The sequence below is a fragment of the Perca fluviatilis genome, chromosome 5 (assembly GCF_010015445.1).
Source record: "Perca fluviatilis chromosome 5, GENO_Pfluv_1.0, whole genome shotgun sequence".
NCBI lineage: Eukaryota > Metazoa > Chordata > Actinopteri > Perciformes > Percidae > Perca > Perca fluviatilis.
The window spans coordinates 14008587-14030004 of record NC_053116.1 but is presented as its reverse complement, the minus strand read 5'-3'; the positions used below and the strand labels follow the sequence as shown (position 1 = coordinate 14030004).

Here is a 21418-nt window from a genome sequence, read left to right as displayed (position 1 = left end):
TGTCACGTTTAGTGAAGCTGTTTCAATCATACAAATATTATATTCTGCTGTTACGTGCTTATAACTGGTTAACCGTATCTATATGGTTATTGATCAGCTCCCAGCGGCAAATTCCCTTGTTACGGTTGGTTTGGAAAGAGTGTGTGTGTGGTTATGGTTACGGTAAACAGATGTTTAAAGTGAATGCTAATTGTGTTACCTTCAATATGCTGCCTATTACAATGTTAGTGGCGTAAAATGTCATACATACACACATACACGGGTTGGTCTGAATGAAATAAACCCAAAATTTGAACCATGACCTTGCTTTGTACTTACTACTGGAACATAAAATAAGTAAATAAACAGAATTCAGACTGTGGACTCTTGTGTTTACACTGTATTTAAAGCCACGTAAAAGGGTTTATTCATAGACTGTATATTAGGTATTGTCTATGGTTTTGTTGCATGTCCTCAGTCTTACCCTACAAATAGGCACACACACACTTTCCTTACATAGAGTACATACATGTGAAAATACAAAGATATTTTACAACATTGCTTATTTGTGACAATCAGGTAGCAACAGTAATCATAATTAGCAAGGAACCATGTTTCATTTACTTCTCAAACATACAAGAACTTTCCTCCTGGTCATCCACCGGCTCAGTTTGTCACTCACTTCCATTTTCGCTGATGTATTTGTGTTGTGGCTTTTGTGTTTGTGTTGAACTGTCTCGGCCACCATATATTTTAATTCTCCGTCTCTCCTCTCCTTTCTTCTTCTCTCCATGTCTCTCCTTTCTTCTCCTCTCCATGTCTCTCCTTTCCTCTCCTCTCCGTGTCTCTCCTCTCTTCCTCTCTTGTGGAGTAGAAGTATAAAGTAGCAAGAAATGGAAATACGCAAGTAAAGTAAAAGTCAAGTACCTCACAATTGTACTTAAGTAAATGTACTTAGTTACATTCCACCACTGTATATGAACAATAGTTGCTAATTATTGGCTCTGTCTGCCTTGGTGTTGGCTGGTGAGTAGCCAAAGGCTGTTTCAACATTTAGAATTGCTGTCTGCAATCTTTGATCATTTGGCAGAGAAAAGGTTTGTAGTTTTCGGAACTGTTTCAGAGGCAGTTCTTATGTGTCCCTTCATTTTTAGCATTTCATCTGTTTTCCGCTCACCAATACTACCCCAAGAGAAACTCCCTAGTGGGCATTAAACTGCATGCTTGTAAAACATTTAAGTAAATTGCCTGCAATTAAAATGTCAGAACATAGAGTGTGTGGTGCTGCTGAAAAAGAGCCTTTATTAAAACATAAAAATACTCCAAACACATGCAGTTAATTGCTCTAGAAACAGTTATCCAGATAGATTTTAAAATATCTCACAAAATCCAATCATGAATTCTTTCTCCGCAACTGTCATTTGATGGCAGCTGCAAAATATGATGCTTAATTTCAAGTGGTATTGACTTTTTAAGAGAGAATATAATGACCTGAAATCACTGCTTACTCCGTGCTCACCCACACATTTACCTTCCCTTTCATTCAAGCCAATTTAAAAGTGCAAAACATGCTATTAATGAACCGAGAATTGTTGAGATGCTAACTGGTGAGATGGCTTTATCGACTATTTACCATTGAAAATCGGATAAATTTGCCCGACAATGTAAACAAACAGACTTTAATAGTGATTAATTTAACTTTAATGAATGTTTCCCACTCACTCAACCATGTGGAAAGCACACAAATGATGAAAAGCATCCTTGTCTTACAAATCCTACAGTAGTCACACGCCAGTAAATACTATAATATAACTATATTCAAAAGTATATTCCATGGCTACGTGTGATTTCATTTTAGAGAAACCCTTAGCGTAGCACACCCTACAGCTCTGTCAGCCATCAGTGTGGCAGAGCACACAGCAGCGGGGGACTGTGGTCGAGTGCAGAGGAAGCTGGAGTTCCTCCTCGTTGAAGTGAGGGGAAATGGTTGCTGTGTGGATTCTGCAATTTCCCCAAAGCTCCGCTCTCTGCAGACAGCTGATGTTTATCTGATCTGCCCATCTGGGCCTTGTGACTAAACATCTGGTAAGGCTGCCACTGTGCACACAGTGTTTCAGAGTGATGACAGTGAAGGGGCACTGCTGTCCACCCCTTCCCAAAAGATTTTGAGAGGCAGGGAGGACTTCATCTCTCAGATGTCGAGGCTTATTCTTAAAACGTGACTCAATTACCAGAGTTTCCACCAGCACTAAAAACATTTATCTTGTTTTGTTCAGCGGCTCACTGCAATTATCCCGATTGTAGTTTGTAATCACAATGATGAAGGATAAGATGATTTGAAAGAAGCAAATTCCTTGCCTGCAGCTCTTCTCCTTAATTTCCAGGCTGAGATTATGATCTTGTTAAAAATTATCAAACAACATTATTAACAAAATGCCCACAAAGAGAAATGCAATCGTCAAATTAAAAAGCAATTGTCAGGCCACCCATGCTGCAAATATTTTAAAAAGTAAAAGCACAGAGGGCTCTGGAGAATCATTATGGTCTATACAACATGGGCCATTTTCCATCTATATGATGCTTTTGTAATGGTGGCAGGTATCGATCCATCATCATTACCCAGGCACCGCTTTGGCCAGCAGTTTCCTTTCCTACCTGTTTCTCAGTTTACAACCTCTAACAAAAGGCCAAGCCTGCGTTGCCACCCTTCCCTCGTTCTTCTCTTTGAGGCTTTCCCCTGGATGGGATGTTTTGCAGCCACTGGTAGGCCTTCATCCATTATGGATGCTGTGTTTTAGAGGGAAGATCCATGCAGGATGATATAAATATCTCCTTTTGGATGCCAGCAGGATGGGAGAAGACAGGCCACTGTCTAGTGTTAGAGCAGGGAATCTTTATTATTTGATTTGATGTCCAAAGTAAAAGAAAGCAAAGAAGCATGTGACTGGCAAACGGCATCGCTGTCTTTAATTCATGAGTCGTGGCAAATCTCTTGACACCTCCACTTCAATGAGATAGTTCTACAAATAGCTACTCAACATTAGAGAAAAAAAAGAAGCAATTACTGCCAGCTACTACACCTCCATCCCCATTAAAATAATATAAAAAAATATCACTGCTCTACAGTGATGGGTTTGACAGCTGCCACAAGGTAGCACTAGTTTCTGGTCCTGAGTGAGGTTTTGCCCTCTGTGTCCTCCGTTACAGGCTGCATCATGGCGGGAGGCTGTATGTTAGCACACAAAAGCAGCATGAAGTAAAGTCTGACAGATATGTGTGTGTGAGATGGTAAATTGAGAGAGAGAGAGAGAGAGAGAGAGAGAGAGAGAGAGAGAGATGGCTGTAGGACTCTCCCACTGTGTCCAGATCCTCTGCTCGCACGCACGCACAGAGAGAGAGAGCGAGAGAGAGAGAGAGCGAGAGAGAGTACCCATTAACACTATTGATACAAGGGGTAGGCAAGACTACGAGGGATCACATGTGCCATAGTGCAGATGTGTTCATAACCCGAGGAATATTGTTTCTTTGATTATCAGAATCCCATGCTCTTAATTTAGAACTATATTTCATAACCTTTTGGTTAAAGCCTCTGGAGAAGATCTACATGAGCAGAGCAGTGTGTGGTTATAAAGTCTATGGAACGGTGCCAAGCAGCAGCGAATCAGATATGCTCAAGGCACATAGAAATAATTCATTGCGGCGCACTGAAAGCAGTCGAGGCATGGGTGCAACACAGAACAGATTTCCTGTGTGTAGAGTGCTGGGTCCAGGTATTATTTCTGCTTGAATGGTAGGATCCAGGAAACTGGTTTGGATCTCTAATGCAAATGTGCTGTGTGGTTCTGAATATGATATCAATTAAATTATGGTGAGCATGACATAATGTGTCTGTGTTGGAGACTAATACAAGGAAAACCCCCGGCATAAAAACATCTACTGTTGATCAGATCAATGCGGTTCCATTTCATCTTTAACTTCTCATTTTTGTAGGAAATCCAGTTACTTTTTCTGTTGATTCCTTAGTGTCTAACACCTCTCCTCTCTTTTTTCAGGAGCCTGCCGTAGAACCCACTGGGTCGTCTCGTGACTTTCTGCCTGCTTGAAGAGGAGCGCTAAATGCACCCGACTGACCCGAGAGAAGCAGAGAAAAGAGGCTCACTTTCCACCTTTGTTCTTGCCTTATGTGGACCGTGTCTCAGCTCACCCCTGTGCTGTTTAGTTACTGCATGTAGCCACCACTTCCAGGTGCAGCAAAAGAGTGAAACACAAAGTGGAAAGAAGAAAGAGATAAAGAGAGCGAGGCTGCATAATTAGTATTACTGAGTTTGTGTCAGAGCTAGAGACCATGAGAAGAGACTTCTGAAAACAACTGTGCTCTGAAAATCATTGCGGCTAACCTTCAGGACATTTGTATGTGTGTGTGTGCGTGTGGGTATATGTGTGCACAACTCTTTCATTTTCAAAGGACTTGACTTTGTATTTGGATGCGGATTTAGCCTTTCATTATGACTCTGCAAGGAGGCTTTGAGAGAGCGTGGATTGGCTGCAACAGAGGTGTCTGCTGCTGGGTATTGCTGCTGCCTTGTTATTTCGCGATCGCCTTGGCAGCCAAACCCAAAATGCCAGGCCACACACACCTCAATTCAATACGTATTGATGGGGACATATCGCTGGGTGGGCTGTTCCCAGTGCATGCAAGGGGAAACGATGGCAAAGCCTGTGGGGAGCTGAAGAAGGAGAAAGGGATCCATAGGCTGGAGGCCATGTTATTTGCCCTGGATCGTATCAATAATGACAATGAGCTGCTGCCTAATATCACATTGGGGGCACGCATTCTGGACACCTGCTCCCGGGACACCCATGCTCTGGAGCAGTCGCTGACATTTGTTCAGGCGCTGATTGAGAAAGACTCAACTGATGTCAAGTGTCTCAGCGGAGGGCCGCCCATCATCACTAAGCCTGAGAGAGTGGTGGGAGTGATTGGTGCATCTGCCAGCTCCGTGTCAATCATGGTAGCCAACATTTTGCGTCTCTTCAAGGTCAGTTTCTCCCACAGCATCTACTTCTTACTTTACTTTTTCTTCAATATCTTTCTAATCATGGTTGCAGTGCACGGATGGATATATTAAAGAATTCCCTACAGGATATTTCTGGAGATCAGACTTTCAGTTGAAAACAATATAACCATAAAAGGCAGACTTTGAATTTTAATCTGACACCATGTCAATATCACCACACTGGAAGCAAAGTTTACTTTAACGGAATAAATAACCACACACAAACACATCTCATTCAGCATTTCCCAGTGTTTTATTGCTTTTCTTTTGACCTTTTTTATTTTTCTCGGAAGCTTAAATCACATTAGTTTCAGACATTTTCCCCCCCACTGTCCAGAAAACTAGGCACTGATCATTACAGCACAATTCTCCTCACTAATGACATTAATTTGCCAAGAGTCCTTAGTGTTGCCTTCTTCTAATTAATTCAGGGAAGCCATGCACGGCACCATGAGCTCATGGCACTGCTATTGAATATAGTGCATAAAATGAGCATCTGCATTGTGTTGGCTCAGCAGATGCAAATGCATGCAAATGAGAGCAACACATAAACAATCTATGACAGGACTTTTGTAAAACCTGCTCAGTGCTGTCAAACCAAACGACAGGTCACAACTGAGCTAATGAGCATAAGGACTGTGTCAAAACAGGTTGTCTTTAAAAAAAATTAAAAATAATAATAATATCCCAATATTCATGCCAGACTAGCTCCAGTAAGAAGATAGGGGATGTATTGTAACCCTTGTACTACAAACACAAGTGAGGGCCTTACTTGTTTACTTGATGGACCTTTGTTTTTTAATGCATGCATGCCCAGTTATGAATCTATTTAACCCAAAAAGGGCTAAGCATAAAGTATATAATGGCCTTACACTTCCTGTTCCTCATCCAAATAGCTTTTGGCGACTAGTGAAGTGGCAGAGAACACAGCTAGAGCTTCCACTGGTGTTCAAATAGCAAGAAACACAACATGTAGCCATTGTTCTATTCACACAGGCTTCATCTTTTAAAGGGGCCCTATAGAAGATGAAGCCTGAATTCCCTGCTTTTACATTGATTGAACAATGTATAAACCTGCCTGCCGCCATTCTTGGGCCAACTAGTGTCGCATTGCCAGACCTTCCTCCAGAGTGCTGCAAATGAGGGTCTGGCTAGTCCACACAGCATTCCAGGATGGGAGAAAAAATGCTCTGGTTTATTGGCATTTCTTTAAACCAATCACAATCGTCTTGGGTGGCGCTAAGTGCCGGATGGAGCAACAATTCTTCTGCAAAATAGCCTCTGGAAGGAACTTGTTTTGGTGGAACGTGTAAGTTCAAAAGTTGTTTTAGTCGTGCGAGAGAAAACTCAGATTGGACAGATAGTCTAGCTAGCTGTCTCAATTTACCCTGCAGAGACCTGAGGAGCAGTTAACCATAGTCCTCATAAATCCACCGGAGTTTAGAATGCCAACACAAAGAAAGTGGACGTGAGGGACATATGGCCGTAAATGGGGAACCCCGGCGGCACCGGAACAATCCTGTAAATGAAACGTCGTCGATACAGACTAGGGGCTAACCAACTGCTCAGCAGAGGGCAAGAGGGTGGATATTACAACACATCACAAGCCTGATTTATGTGTCACAAATCAGCCAGAGTAAATGCTGCATTCCTACATCCTTGCTGTGCTTTTAGAAAATGATGGATGAACTACCTAACACAAAGCTGGCATCAGGATCCAGCCATCACAAACCATAGCCCTTCACATCCACGTCTTCTTCTAGCGCTGTGCACAGACCTGTCACACAACTTTCACCGTCAGGGGAATGCACATTCTTATTATTCTGAGCAAAAAGGAGGTTGGTGACATATCTCACACAGTGACTGTGTCATCCCCAGCACTATATGTCACATGCTAACATTTTCTCTGGCTGCACATGATTTATGATTATATATGGACTAAGTATATGTGAGATGTTTCCACAGCAGGCCATCAACATCAACCATTCCACAATCAGCCTTTCTGTTCAAGCAGAGGGCATGGGAGACAGCAACACTGCTCAGAAAGTCTTGACACCTTCAAGTCTCTTCTTAGCACAGAGCACAGGGAGGAAAGGAGACATGAACACATCACCCAAAAGTGAGAAATAAACTACCGAAAGCAGAAGACACGGGAAAAAAAAAAAAAGAGTCCACATACAGGACTGATGACAGTGATGAGCATGTATCTAGAGAGGCCAAAAACCCAACCCCAAATGTTCCATCAAACAAGGCTGTACATGAAATCGCCAGAGGGGGGGAATGTCCACTCGCAGGCTTGTGAGACGTCTTCACACAGCTAATTGGCAAGCCTCTGTTTGGGCAGGATTTTGCAAATGAGTTGAGTGTTCCAAATAGCATGCCAGATCTTGCAGTGGGAACAAATTATTTAGTTTTTCCTTTTTTTTTCTCTAAAGGGCATTGAGCTGCTTCATCCAAGACTCAGAGAAGTGAACAAAACTCAAAGAATGATTTTTGTGTGACTGTGAGTACAGTGCTACTCAGATTGTGATAGGCCAAACAGCTGAGATGGACTGAAAGAGTACACAAGTTATTCTCCCTCTGGGCTGAGGTCAGAGCAAGCAGGAATCCATTTTTTTGATAGACTATGGCCTTAAAAGGTATCTGCCCAGTGGGCTTGAACAGGATGCTTGAGAGGGCCTTGAGCACGACAGCCAAATCCCACTGAGGGACAGAGGAGAATGCTACAGGATGCTGCCACTTCACTTCAAGCAGGAAACACTATATTTCAAAAGATGGTTACTAAAAAAACACCTTTCTCCGAACCACTCATGGCAACAGACAACGGACACATACACGTTAATATTTGGAACCGACAATCGGTTACACTTTACTTGAAGGTATCTATATACGAGTGACATGACACTGTCATGAACATGTCATAAACATTATAAACAAGTCATAAATGTTTATGACATAACGCTTCTTTTAGTAAGTGTCATTCGGTTTTTGTCATGACAAGTTAGGGTTAGGGTTAGGGTTCATGTGTCATGACTGTGTCATGACAGTGTCATGTGTTCATGACACTGTCATGTCACTCTTATGTACTTACCTTCAAGTAAAGTGTTACCTGACAATCAAGTCCGTAGCAGACGGAAAAAGGAAATGCAGGAGGCTGTGCCTCAGTGTCTCAACCTACAGTGTAAGTTATCTTGGATGGTCACGCAAGCAATGACTGGCTTGTACCATTGTCTGGTACAATCCTAGCATCTCCAGTCTGTCCGTGACATGATGCAAGCACTGAGAGGTATAGGGAGCAGCCATTAGCTGAGCATGTTCTGCTTATCACAGCGTTGCAGCAGAATAACCATGAGCTGCTCCTGTCTGACTCCCTGCATCAGCAGTGAGATCAGATGGAAGGAGGGAAAAGCATTCGAATAGGTTTTTAGGTAACAGAGCATGTGCAAATGTATCCACCTCCAATGGTGGATTTTCATTGGCTAATGGGCGGAAACAAATATCACAGGGTGTTCAATCTCTACATGAACAGCTTACGTAATTCTAGCTTTTAAAAATATCTGTGTGTGGTTTCACCCTGGCTTGTCTTTTTCTTTCTTTCTTTTAAATTCTTTCTTGGTTCAGTGTTGGTTTTCATAATGGTACGGTAGATAGCATTAATTACCAGTCACAACACTGGTGGCGACCTTTCTTAAAACATCGTTCTTCAGATTTTCACTCCTGTAGTTTTTCAAATAAATATTGTAGAGAACTGGGAAGCTTTAAAAGCCTTTAATCGACTTATCTTCTGTTCTGCACTTGACAGGCGGAACGATTTTTCATGAATCACACCGATAGGGAAACAAGAAACCATGTAAATGTGATTTGTCTGGGGCCCGAAAGGGCCCCTAGGTGAAAAGAATAATACTGGGTTTAATATTTTTAAATAATATTAATACTACACAAGTCACAAGATGATATTGCATATGCAGGAGGTAGGGGTGGGTACCAAATTCAAGACTTTTTATGCACCGACCGAATTGCCTCTAAAGTATTGAGTATTAAAAAATGCCTCGTCATTCAATACCCAATTTCAATACCTAAGGAGTGAATCGCATCAGCGTCAGTGACCCAATAAGCATGCAGCATGCTTCTACCAAGATCTAATAAAGCTGGGGATTGGCTGCCTTAAAGACATGCAGGAAAAACAAGCACAGAGATAGGACTCACGAAGTAGGATAATAAATAAAACGATTTGTGCCGTAATGTGTAATGTTGTAATTTCTTTTTGTTTTATAAACTTGGCATCGAAAAAAAGTACTGTTTAGGAACTGGTATCGAAGTCACTGTACTGTTATTGCTTCTGGTACCAAAATGTTTTGAATGATTCCCAGCCCTAGCAGGAGATAGGTTCCGTTTATTTTTGTAGACCAGATGCATATCAACACCTCGCTTTAGTTCATTTGTGCCCTTGTTTCTATAATTTTCTCTTCAGGATTTAATCTTCATGCGAACAAATTTAATAATGTAAACAAGTTGATAAAAGTATCCCAGTGTGCTTAGTTTAGCTCATTATCTCCACCATCCTCTGTTTCACACAGTTGCATTATATTTGAATTTGTTTAATTGCATTATTTCATTTAGTATAATTACCCTGGTATTTTGTTCAGGTGATTTTTAGAAGAATGATTCTTTAGAAGTAAAATTTCTTTTTTTTACTTTAGGTAAAAGGTTATTATTTTAATAGTGCTACTAAGTAAAAGTAGGCAATGCTCTACGTTTGCAAAAAATATAAAAACATATTTAGAACTTCTGGTGAGTTGGGGACAAAATTATGCTCAAGCTCTGGAAATTGTCTAAAGGCAAAAAATGTAATTGAAAATTGAGGTAATCACTAACTGAAGCAGAGGAAGATGAGTTGAGGGAGAGTGGGTATATTTAAAATAATATATATAAATATACATATACAGAGTATAGGTCCTGAGCATGTGTGTGTAATTCAGGCCTGTGTGTAATGTGTATAATATCAATCTATACCTGTAATTTCCCTTGCGGGATTATTAAAGTATAAAATAATAAATAACAAAATACTATTTGAATTGTACGAAACCACCCCTCTGCAATTACATGACTCCTCTGTGCTTGCCATAAGGATATTGATTAATAGGTAAAGCTGAGGGGGTACTCTCGCACGGCATGGCCCAGCTCAGCATGTACCGGCTCTTTTCTCCATCATTTAAGTCACATAAAACCATAATTAGAACTTCCTTGAGTGGCAGGGAGGGTTCCGCTGCTCACCACTTCCATCTAATGACAGGCTTGGCTTCTTTCAAGTTTTTGGGACCTATGGGGAGGATTGCAGTTGACGAAGTTACACACGGCGATGCACTGGTGAGAGAAAATTAGGTTTAACCATATATCCAGCTAATTTAATTAACTCACGTTATTGTGTAAGCAGTTCATTTTGTAAAATATTTATGTAGCGTTTTCTTTTGCAAAGTGCAAATGTTCCACCAAAACAAGTTCCTTCCTGAGACCATTTTGCAGAGCCAGCATCTCTGCGTCCGGCGCTTAGCACCGCCCATGGCGGTTGTGACTGGTTTAAATAAATGCAAACAACCCAGAGCATTTTTTTCTCCTATCCCAAAATGTATGTTTGGTGTAGCCATAGACAGTAAAACTAATGGACAAAGCAATGCCGTAGACTTCCCACGGAGACCAAAGAAGGTTATTCGAAGCAGTTTTCCGGTGATGGCTGAGCGTTACTGCGCAGCTTCAAACTGAGCTTGCCGACATAGATGTGACGTGAGCAACCTGTCTGAAAGTTGGAAGTCTTCTGGTAGCTGTGCCAAGAGAAATCTCAATCATTCCCAATCTTGCAGAGACGGAGAGCGTATGTCAGGAGATAACATAGGCACAGGCTAATTATTGCTAACTAAAATGCTAGTTAACATTAGTAATTAAACTTAAACAGCTAATGTAAGTCGAAGCTGCCTGCGAGCTTCTTCTGACTATATACGGTAATTTGTCTACTATGCGACAGAAAGTCACGTGGTTATGACACAATCGTTAGCCTATTTTACAAAAACGTCCGGTACGGAGCCTTTTATACATTGTCGTGTTTCTTTAGAAATAAACAATGGACAAATAAAGTCTTCAAATGCTTCAGATGTAAAGTTATTTGCTGTCAAAGCGGCGCCAAAATGAATGGCAGTCAATGGAATGCTTACGGTAGGTGATGGCTTGTTAGCATCAAAATGGCTCCATAGGAGGTACGCTTTGTGGAGCCTCGCTTACCCCCTTGGGCGTAGCCAGACCTTACTCCACAGCGCTGTGGAGATAGGGCTGGGCTTGTTTTTTAAAAGTTGCTCCATCACATTTTCATGCTTATTTGATGATTTCATAAACACAAAGAGCACATGCAAGAAAGCATACAATGAAAATAATATTTCACTGATATAACTTTGGAACTAATGCTGTTAATGCTGCTTGCCATCCTCATGAGGGAAATAATTTGTTCCCTGGCTGTTACCGGCTTCATGCTTGCAATTGTTTTACAGCTCCTTACTTTTGGGCTTTTCCTTATCCTCCTCTTCTTAGAGTGGCTGAGGGTGAAGTGTTTGCTCAGCACTTCAGAGCCGGCAGGATTCCGTCCCCATGGTGGGTCATGAATATTTTACTATATTGTTATGTAATTTACGCCCAGGGATTGGGGTTGAAAGCTCCCTCTCTGCATCCCCGTCATCACTAGGTCCAGCTATTGGTCTGTTCTCATCAGTTGGGTTTTTATTCTGCTACATAAGCAGAGCAAAGTGCACCAGCCCTTGTGGTAATAAGTGGCTGGTTGCTTATGATACTCAAGACAGAGTGAATGTAATTAAAGCCTCAGGCTTTTGATTGAGTCTCTTATACATCACTGAAAACAGCTAACCCTGACTGGCTTGAGGGATATTGCTGCAGCAGTCAGAAACTGCAGGAGCATGCTCTGTGTTTCAGGTATCGAAGTTGACTTGCTGAGACAATCATAAGCGTTCAGACAAAGAGGGGGGTAGCCTGGGCAAATTCCACACGGCAACTCTCTAAATTAGGTTCAAGCAGGCACAGTCAGTCTGCAGGTGTAAGTCTTTCCTGTGTGGAGGAGTGATTTTGGAACTATGGAGGCAGATGGAGTGAAGAGAGAAGAGGTGGTAGCTAGGTATATGCTGAGCAGAAAGAAGAGGGTTAACTAGTTGCCTGATGTGCCGTGAAGAAGAGACCTTGCATCTGCCTCTTTCTTCCCTCATTAGAGACAGAGGCAGAGGACCTCGGGCACAGTGCCTTACTCCCCCTCAGCATTACATTGTGTTGAGGCAGTGCTCTTATTTGATTACCCCGTCAGCCTACAGAGAAGACACGCTGGAAGCTTTAAAAGATATGCACGCATCTGTTTTTTTACTTTCACTTGTTCATGGTCAATCTAGCCATTAGGGTAAACATCACTTTGAGTTAATGTCAGACCTGTATAAAAAATTAGCAGCAGGTTGTGTGTGAAATGCTGCTGTGAATCTGCGTAGATGTGTTTGAAAGGGTTCAAACTGCAATAAAACATAGCGTAGCTAACTTCCATTTTGAAGCCAATTTGACAAGTCCACTGTTTTGTTAAGGCCTGACTAGTTGTTAGCCATAAAGTTGTTATGGTTAATGTGTTAGCAAACAGTAGCCTATTTACACATCACATGCAGACACAGAGCAACATTAGCATCATTTGGAGCAGAATTTACTGGTGAATTTACAATATTCACACTTCTTTTAGCCCAGTTTTGGGAAATGTGTGTCTATTCAGCTGCTAAATGCTCCACTATCTTCACCAGCTAGTTAATTGACTCTGCTGTTTTTGTGCCGATTAGGCATACAGTGTTTTCCAAGCTATTTTGTGTTTTTTGTTGCTTTTTGCTGAAAACAGCTGCCTGCTGCTCATGTCCAGCAGTTGATGAGAGTGATAAGACTGAATCAAAACAGTAAAGTTTCAGACTCTAAAACCAAAACACTGAACTGAAAAATGCTAAAACGCTTCATAAAGCTGGATGAGACTGCAGAGTTTGGTGATAATTCTGTGAGTTCTTCACGGCACGCAACCCCTGGCAAAGTCATTTGACCCATTGCTCATATAAAAATATCCAAGAGTGCAGCTTTAAATTGTATGATGTCTTCTAACTTAATGGACAAGTGGACTCCATCAGACGTTCTTTAAAAAGCTTTAAGCACCCACTGACCTTTTAAGAAGTTACGTGTGGTCAGATGTCCGCTAACTCACAATAATCACAACATAAGTAGGGCACATTTTGAAGTAATTATTGTTGTTCAATGGAACTTAAGTTCCAGCCTAATGCCAGCTGATATCCTGAGCCTAACCCGCAGTGGGGACAGAAAGAAAAATTTGGCCGCCTTCAGGCTAAGCAGCTTGGACATCATCCAGCCTTCCATGAGACAACATGGAGGCTCCCATGAGTCACTGCTGTGTCACGCAGAGGGACTCGCTTTCTGGTCAGAGGCAGTTGGGATTTACCATGAAAACACAACATTCAAGCTATATTTTTGAAAGAACTGGAGCAAATTGATTCTATATAAACTTATAACATTTTGTTTTACACTGTGATAGTGTAAGGGGACAACCATTATAAAGGTTCTAGTTTTCATTCCCCAGTAAGGACAAAAATCTAAATTTTATTCCATATTTGATGTGAGCAAAGACTGTAATTGTGGCACTCTTCACAACATATTTTACCATTTCTTCCTCTACTGCATTCAGTGGACTTGACCCTCCATACAATGTATTTTGCCACACAGCCCCCCACACAAAAAAACAACACTTAGAGTCTATAGCTAACATGCTCAATGACAACATACTGATATAGCTAAGAAGAAAATGCTAAAACGCTTCATAAAGCTGGATGAGACTGCAGAGTTTGGTGATAATTCTGTGAGTTCTTCACGGCACGCAACCCCTGGCAAAGTCATTTGACCCATTGCTCATATAAAAATATCCAAGAGTGCAGCTTTAAATTGTATGATGTCTTCTAACTTAATGGACAAGTGGACTCCATCAGACGTCTGATTGCTTTATGACCGCAAAGCTTCAACCACCTGACCTTTTAAGAAGTTACGTGTGGTCAGATGTCCGCTAACTCACAATAATCACAACATAAGTAGGGCACATTTTGAAGTAATTATTGTTGTTCAATGGAACTTAAGTTCCTTAGAGCAGTGGTTCTCAAACTTTTTCAAATCAAGGACCCCTAAACTGACACAAATTAGACCACAGATACCCATCTGATAAGACTTTGTCCCTGATAGAATACTTTTATTACGGAAAGTGAATGAAACCCATCAGCAAAATAGTCATACAATCTGTCATTGTGTTACTTATGGATGAAATTATAGTGAAAATAAATGATTTCCCTTTCTGTTGGGGACGCCCTGGAACCCATTCAGGGCCTCCTGGGGGTCCCATGACCCCACTTTGAGAACCACTGCCTTAGAGTGTAGTACAGCTAGATGCTACACTCTGACTTGTTAGTGCTTTTTCACAGCTGGACAGTGCTCCCAAGGGGTGCACTGTCACCTTCACATAGCCTCAACAAGCCGGAACTGGGTGGTAATTGAAGAGAGAGGTCTGCACAGGAGAATTGATTCTGAAGTGTAATTTGGTACACACTACGCTACATTAATTCGCGCAGCTCATTCCCTGGAACCCACACATGGATAGTCAGTCCAACACTAGTCTACTATATCTGCGACGTTCCACTTCCGGGATTGCTCCGTTGCAGCAGAAAATTCTGCCTGATTTCACTATTTTCGGCCGGATGTCCCGTTACCTCCCACTTTCTTTGTGTTGGAATTTTAAGATCCGGTGGATTTATGAGGACTATGGTTAACTGCTCCTCAGATCTCTGCAGGGTAAATCCATAATCCAGACAGCTAGCTAGACTATCTGTCCAATCTGAGTTTTCTGTTGTACGACTAAAACAACTTTTGAACGTACACGTGTTCAACCAAAACAAGTTTCTTCCCGAGGCTATTTTGCAGCAGCACCGGGGCTCTGTCCGGTGCTTAGCGCCGCCCATGACAATTGTGATTAATTGATTAGAAATGCCAATAAACCAGAGCACGTTTTTCTCCCATCCCGGAATGCTGTGTGGACTAGCCTGACCCTCCTCCGCCGAGCTGTGGAGGAAGGTCTGGCAAAGCAAGGCTAGTCCAACACGAACAAACAGGGGCAAATAAAAAAAAAGATGCCTTACAAACAAGCAGAAAACAATTGTTTTCAGTGTGTTCACAGATCAGTGGACTTCTATGGTTTTATCTGTGCCCCTCAACTCGACTTTTACAGCAAGGCAGACCAAATCCATCAAACTGTGTCTCTCGACCCCAGATTGCAGACGTCCCCCATCTACCATGCTCTGGCTACAAAGAAGCAGCTCCTTTAGTTCAGGATTAGTTCCGACTCAATTCATTTGACCCGCCCAAGCCCGGGCGGTCAATTCTCAGGAAAGTCATGAGCGAAGGCTGCCCAAAGCCTTGTTTTTTATTCTTGGCACTATTTTATCCCCTTTCTCCTGCCGTTTCTAAATCCCTCAGCAGGCAATCCGTACCACTGCTGGTAATCACCAAGCATAGTGACAAAAAGCTACTGTGTGGCTGTCTCCTCCTGTGCATTCTCTTTCTAGATATGTTAGGTTTCACTCAAATTAATTTGTGGCATTTAATTAGTGCACTAGCAGGCCTACTGAGGGGATGCTACCAGGAGGGGAAAAATGTCTTTTCTTTTTTTAAATGTATGATTTCATTCAGCTGAGCATTGCTGTGAAATTTTCAAAGCAGGAGGGACAACGCAGAGCACAACATAAATACTTACAGGATTTGCTTATGTTCTCTGTGCTAGAGCTGTCACAATACCACAGTGGTTGCAATTCTCCAATCTCGAACATTTAGATATGCATCTGGTACCCTGCTTTGGCTTTTTAAAAGTTTAAAAAAAGGAAAAGAAATTGCATCTTCAGAACAAAACAAACCGAGCACAGCCATCACATAGTTTCCCTGAAAAGAGCGTGGGATTAAAGGCTTGGAGGTGTCTCACCTGCATAATCTCACCATCAACCCAACAATCCATCACTGTCCAGCTGTGTTGAGGCTGTGTCGCTTAAAATTTACTCAGACTTAAACAAAGGCTTGATGCCACAAAGAAAACAGAAAGTGTTGAGTAGTTCAAGCAGACCTAAATAAGAAGTAATCAATGGTACCGTGACAGTGTCCGTATTGATTGGGATTTTTCTTTTTCTTCAGCTTGAGCAGTCAAAGTGACAGTGTCAGCTGGGAAAAAAAAAATGAGTGATGAATTGAAAGCTCAGTTATTTAATCATTTCAGCACAGCAGTTTATGTGTTCTGCTCTTTACTAATAAATATAAAACATACGAGCAAGAAAAGGTCAATATAATAAAAGATTTCATATGGCCACTGTAAAGTTGCCAGGGATATTAAAGGGATTGTTCTGTCAGCCTAATGCCAGCTGATATCCTGAGCCTAACCCGCAGTGGGGACAGAAAGAAAAAGTTTGGCCGCCTTCAGGCTAAGCAGCTTGGACATCATCCAGCCTTCCATGAGACAACATGGAGGCTCCCATGAGTCACTGCTGTGTCACGCAGAGGGACTCGCTTTCTGGTCAGAGGCAGTTGGGATTTACCATGAAAACACAACATTCAAGCTATATTTTTGAAAGAACTGGAGCAAATTGATTCTATATAAACTTATAACATTTTGTTTTACACTGTGATAGTGTAAGGGGACAACCATTATAAAGGTTCTAGTTTTCATTCCCCAGTAAGGACAAAAATCTAAATTTTATTCCATATTTGATGTGAGCAAAGACTGTAATTGTGGCACTCTTCACAACATATTTTACCATTTCTTCCTCTACTGCATTCAGTGGACTTGACCCTCCATACAATGTATTTTGCCACACAGCCCTACAGAAAAAAACAACACTTAGAGTCTATAGCTAACATGCTCAATGACAACATACTGATATTTAGCAGATGTGTTTACCATGTTCGACATCTTTGCTTCCCGTGCTAGCATGATAACATTCGCTAATTATCACTAAACACAAATAACAGCTTGTATTTAGTTGTAACTATTGGTCATTGGACACATTGAAATTTTGCCGTAATGATGGTACCAGAGGAAAAGTTTAGAGACCACCAATGCTTCTACAATTGACATTGTGGAACCGTAAACATCTGTACTACGTTTTGTGCCAATCCATCCAATATATATAATTCACTGAACAAGTGAAAACTATCAACTAACTAACATGGCTAAAAACATACTTAAAACTAGGAGTCACGCACTAATACTGTCCTGATACTGTTTATGAGGGTATTGTCTACAATACTGTACATTTAGCTTTTAGTGTTGTTTAATTAGAATGTCAGACATCTTTTAATTAAACAAATATAAACTCTGTGAAATGAGACAACACCATGATTTTTTTACAGTTCTATCAATGTGCAGCACTTACTGTAGGTGTAGCAGGATAGTACTGGTGTCAGGAAATTCTACTGATGGATATTTACATTCATTGCATTGGTTTTCCATCCTTGATTAACATAAACCCAAATGCATTGAAATATATTTTAAACAGAGCTATAATTTGTTTTGTTTTCTTTTAAGCTGTGGATCCATTCGATGAGTATGGCATTAATTAACGCGAGAATATGTGCTTATCCTTTCATTTAGAAAAGTCTTGATCTTTAGAGAAGTGCCAAGAAAAGCCTTAGTAAGTTGTTTTCCTATTTCGAAATACCGATGGATATAAAAAAAGAGCTGACACAAAAAAAGAGACATAAATGAAATGGTTTCAGTAACTGTGACAGCTAATATTTGCCAACATTCAAAGATGAGAGGAGGCAGTGGCAGCACACTATTAATCTATTCCTATCTACTAATCTGTTTAAAAACATTCAGACCCTTTGCTTCTTGATTTCTAAAGCTCCAGTATACATTTTGAATGTTCTCACACCAGATGGTCCCACTAGTCTCATTAATTTGTTTACATTTTCTTCTATTATGATTCCCTTGAGCACTTCTAGCCTTTAGTTTCTACAGCAGTGCAAAGGTGGAGCGCTGCCATCGAGGAAAGATACTATTTGCATGGCTTTACAGCAACTGCCATTTTATGAAGTCAGTTGATATTTAAAACCAGTATCCAATGAGACTGGCTGCAAATATAGAGACCGATTACAAAAGCCAATCATGCATGCTCTCCAAATATTTGTACACATTGACATTACCAGCTGGCACAGGGGGATCAATTCTCATTTGCAGGCTAATTATCGTCTCAAAAGCTTCCCCACTCGGTAAAAACACAATAAATCCTTACAGACTAGCTGTCTACTTGTCACCAGCCCATCACCTTGTTTCCTTAACCTCCAATCATTAAGCTATCAAGATTTGAAGACCTTCCATTACAAACACACACCTGGGTATTGATCCAGCATCTTCAAGCCGGTGTGACAACATGGCTCATTTCCTCACACGTTTACTTTGTCTGAAAGTCAGCATTTGGACGGGTACAGCACAGAATTGGAACATATTGCTATTGATTTCTCAAAAAAATGACGCGTTGATATTAAACTTTTGATGACTATTACGTAATAGTGGCAAACTGTAAACATCCCTACCCTCTGACTCGTTCTCTGAGGATAATCTTGTAAATTCTTGTTATGAAATGGTGTATAAATAATAATTCTATCTATGCCAGTGCGGGCAGTTTGAATGCTTAAAATTCTGTCTAATCTTTCTTTACATGGCACCAGGAGGCACGTAGCTGTGTTCAGCAGTCCGGACAATAACAGCAATAAGAATAGTAATATAAAAGAATAATAGTCATCTCTCATGCAGCTACTCAGCCACAGATTATTTGTAAAATCTTGTTCTCATGCAGCATTTTGTATTTCACGTTGAAGTAGTGTTTTGTATCCTGAGGTCCTTTGTATTAGTCACCGCTGATCTGCCTCATATAATACCATTTGTTACACACTTAAACATCCAGTTTGCTCTCTGATGTAACATCTTGATGGTAGTCTTATCTGATCTTAGTTGCGATACATTATAGATGATGGTTTCACGCTTTCAGGCTACCCCTGAAGTATTTGAGTACTTTATGTGTGAATGTGGAATTCAACGTGGGCCTCAATAATAATAATGTTGGAGTGTTCTTTAATGTGTTTGTATATTTGGACGTTGGTTGTAGCTGTAACACTTTGGATGCGCTTCCCCCCCCAAAAAAAAAAATTTTTTTAAAACCCAAAATAATTTTTTCTCCCCCAAAAAAAAAAAATCCCCTCTCTTTTTCCAAACCCCCAAAAAAAAAAAAAATTTTTTTTTTTGTTCAAGTGAGAAAGCCTTATCGTAGTAATTAATAATTAACTTAATGTAGTAATTATGACGGAAGTAAATGAGGAAGTCGAGGTTGGGAGAGGAGATTGGTAGGACAACAAAATGTTGTACTTTGACACGGAGTCTGTGTTCGTTTCCCGTTTTTCTAACCAAGAGTCAATTTTTAACCATGACCACAATAGGTCCCCTAACCTTAAATACAGTATTCATTTGAACCAAAACCATAATGATTCCCTGAACCTACAGTGTCACCCAAACGGTTTTGTGCCTAAGCTTAACCAAACCCTTATCCATAATGTCGTCACATCATTAAACTGATATATTTTTAACAGTAGTTGGTAATGGTTTTGGAAGAAACAGACAAATGATGTCTTGGCATCAGATCAGAAAGCACTTCTGTGTGTCGGACAAATGACAAGTTAGAGGACTTATAAACAAAAAGTATGAAAGTTGCCAAAAATCCTTGTGTAAGAGTCTTATTTTTATTCATACAAAGCGAACAGCGGTATCGCGTATCCATGTAGTCTAACCTCTGCAGACTTTGTGGCTCTGTAACAGCGCCACACTATTTCCCCCTTTCTCACTTGTAAACATATGTCATTTTTGGTCAAATGCTGAAACTGGTGATGCAGTTCTTTTCTTGAGTGGAACGTCTTTGTTATATTTACAAGAATGTGTAGTGCACCTGCTCGACAGAAATATGTTTTTCAAGACAACTATACATAGATAATAATGTATTTTACAGTTGAACACTGTTTCACATATACAGTATGGCTCCTGGGTCATACCGAAGGATGCTGTTTCCCATCTCAAGCTGCTTTTAGTACTTTCATATACCATGATATCATCTCAGGGTGGGGATCTCTACCCTGTTGGGCTCCCTGATAAAACTATAAAATGAGACATGATCCACAGCCTCAGCAGTGTTGTGAGCCTCTGGCAGCTCACAACACTGCTGATTTGCAGTAAATGAAATGTCAACACAGTGGCAGTTTAATCACATTAACAATGTCACATTCCTTATTTTTTTCTTGCATGACTTTCTAAATCAGGGAGAGGATTCACTACTCTTTATATTACAACCTGCTGTCTTTTGTTTGACCCCAGATTTACTGTCTTATGTGTCTCAATGAGACTGCAAAGTCAAGAGTACAGATGGTAAAACCCACAAGATCCCATTGACCCCTGCTGGAGCATGACCATTACTTAAAACTGAGTAGTATCGACACAGGGATTCATACAGTGTGCGGATGGGCTTGTTCCAAAGTCATTCAAAGGTGTTGCCCCATTATATTTAAATGATAGTGCAGTTTGTGTGCGAGAAATCAATAGCTATGAATGAGCATAACAAATTTAACTTTTTATGAATTCCGTCATTGTTATGGTTGGAAATCAAATAGATAGACATTGTTGATCGAAATAGTTGAGTTTCCATCGTGTCAAATAATCTGTTATGTGCCTCAGGAGAAACATGAAACCACTTACAGTATCTTTATTTGTGTTTGAATGGAAAAAATGAAGCGATGAATTCTTGCTGCACAGATTTATCCAACATGTGTGAATCACAAGAGCAATATTCTCAACAGCTGTATTTTGACTATTTCTGAATAAAATATCCGATATATACAGCACGCAAGATATGAGAGCAAAAACCTTTTGGAAAACATTCCTCTCTATAAGTAATTAAGCAGCCATGGGGGGAAAAAAAATAAAACTTTAGATAAGTATATTTAATTAGGGAAATATGGTAATTATGCCCAATGTGAGTGTGAAACTTACTTTTAAGCAAACAGACATTAGTTTCAATGGTGCTTAGAGTGTTCTAGATAAACCCTATGGAAACTTTGGCTTTAATCAGTGTTTTTTTCTATTTACGGTTCGATCAGCTGCGCAGGAGACAGGTAATGGTTGGATAACGAGGATACCACGGTTAACATCAATCTTCTCATTTTCTCTGAAGGCATGAAGT

General features: G+C 40.6%; 1 protein-coding gene across 2 annotated transcripts in view; it reads left to right on the top strand.

Annotated features, from left to right (window-relative positions):
• The window catches only part of LOC120558702 (metabotropic glutamate receptor 4-like), a 232360-nt gene that overhangs the window by 52801 nt on the left and 158141 nt on the right, over positions 1-21418 (top strand). For both annotated transcript variants that reach the window (XM_039799856.1, XM_039799857.1), the window contains exon 2: positions 4032-5018. In XM_039799856.1, the coding sequence (XP_039655790.1) occupies positions 4485-5018 (534 nt within the window). In that variant the 5' untranslated portion in view covers positions 4032-4484. The remainder of the gene's footprint in view (positions 1-4031; positions 5019-21418) is intronic.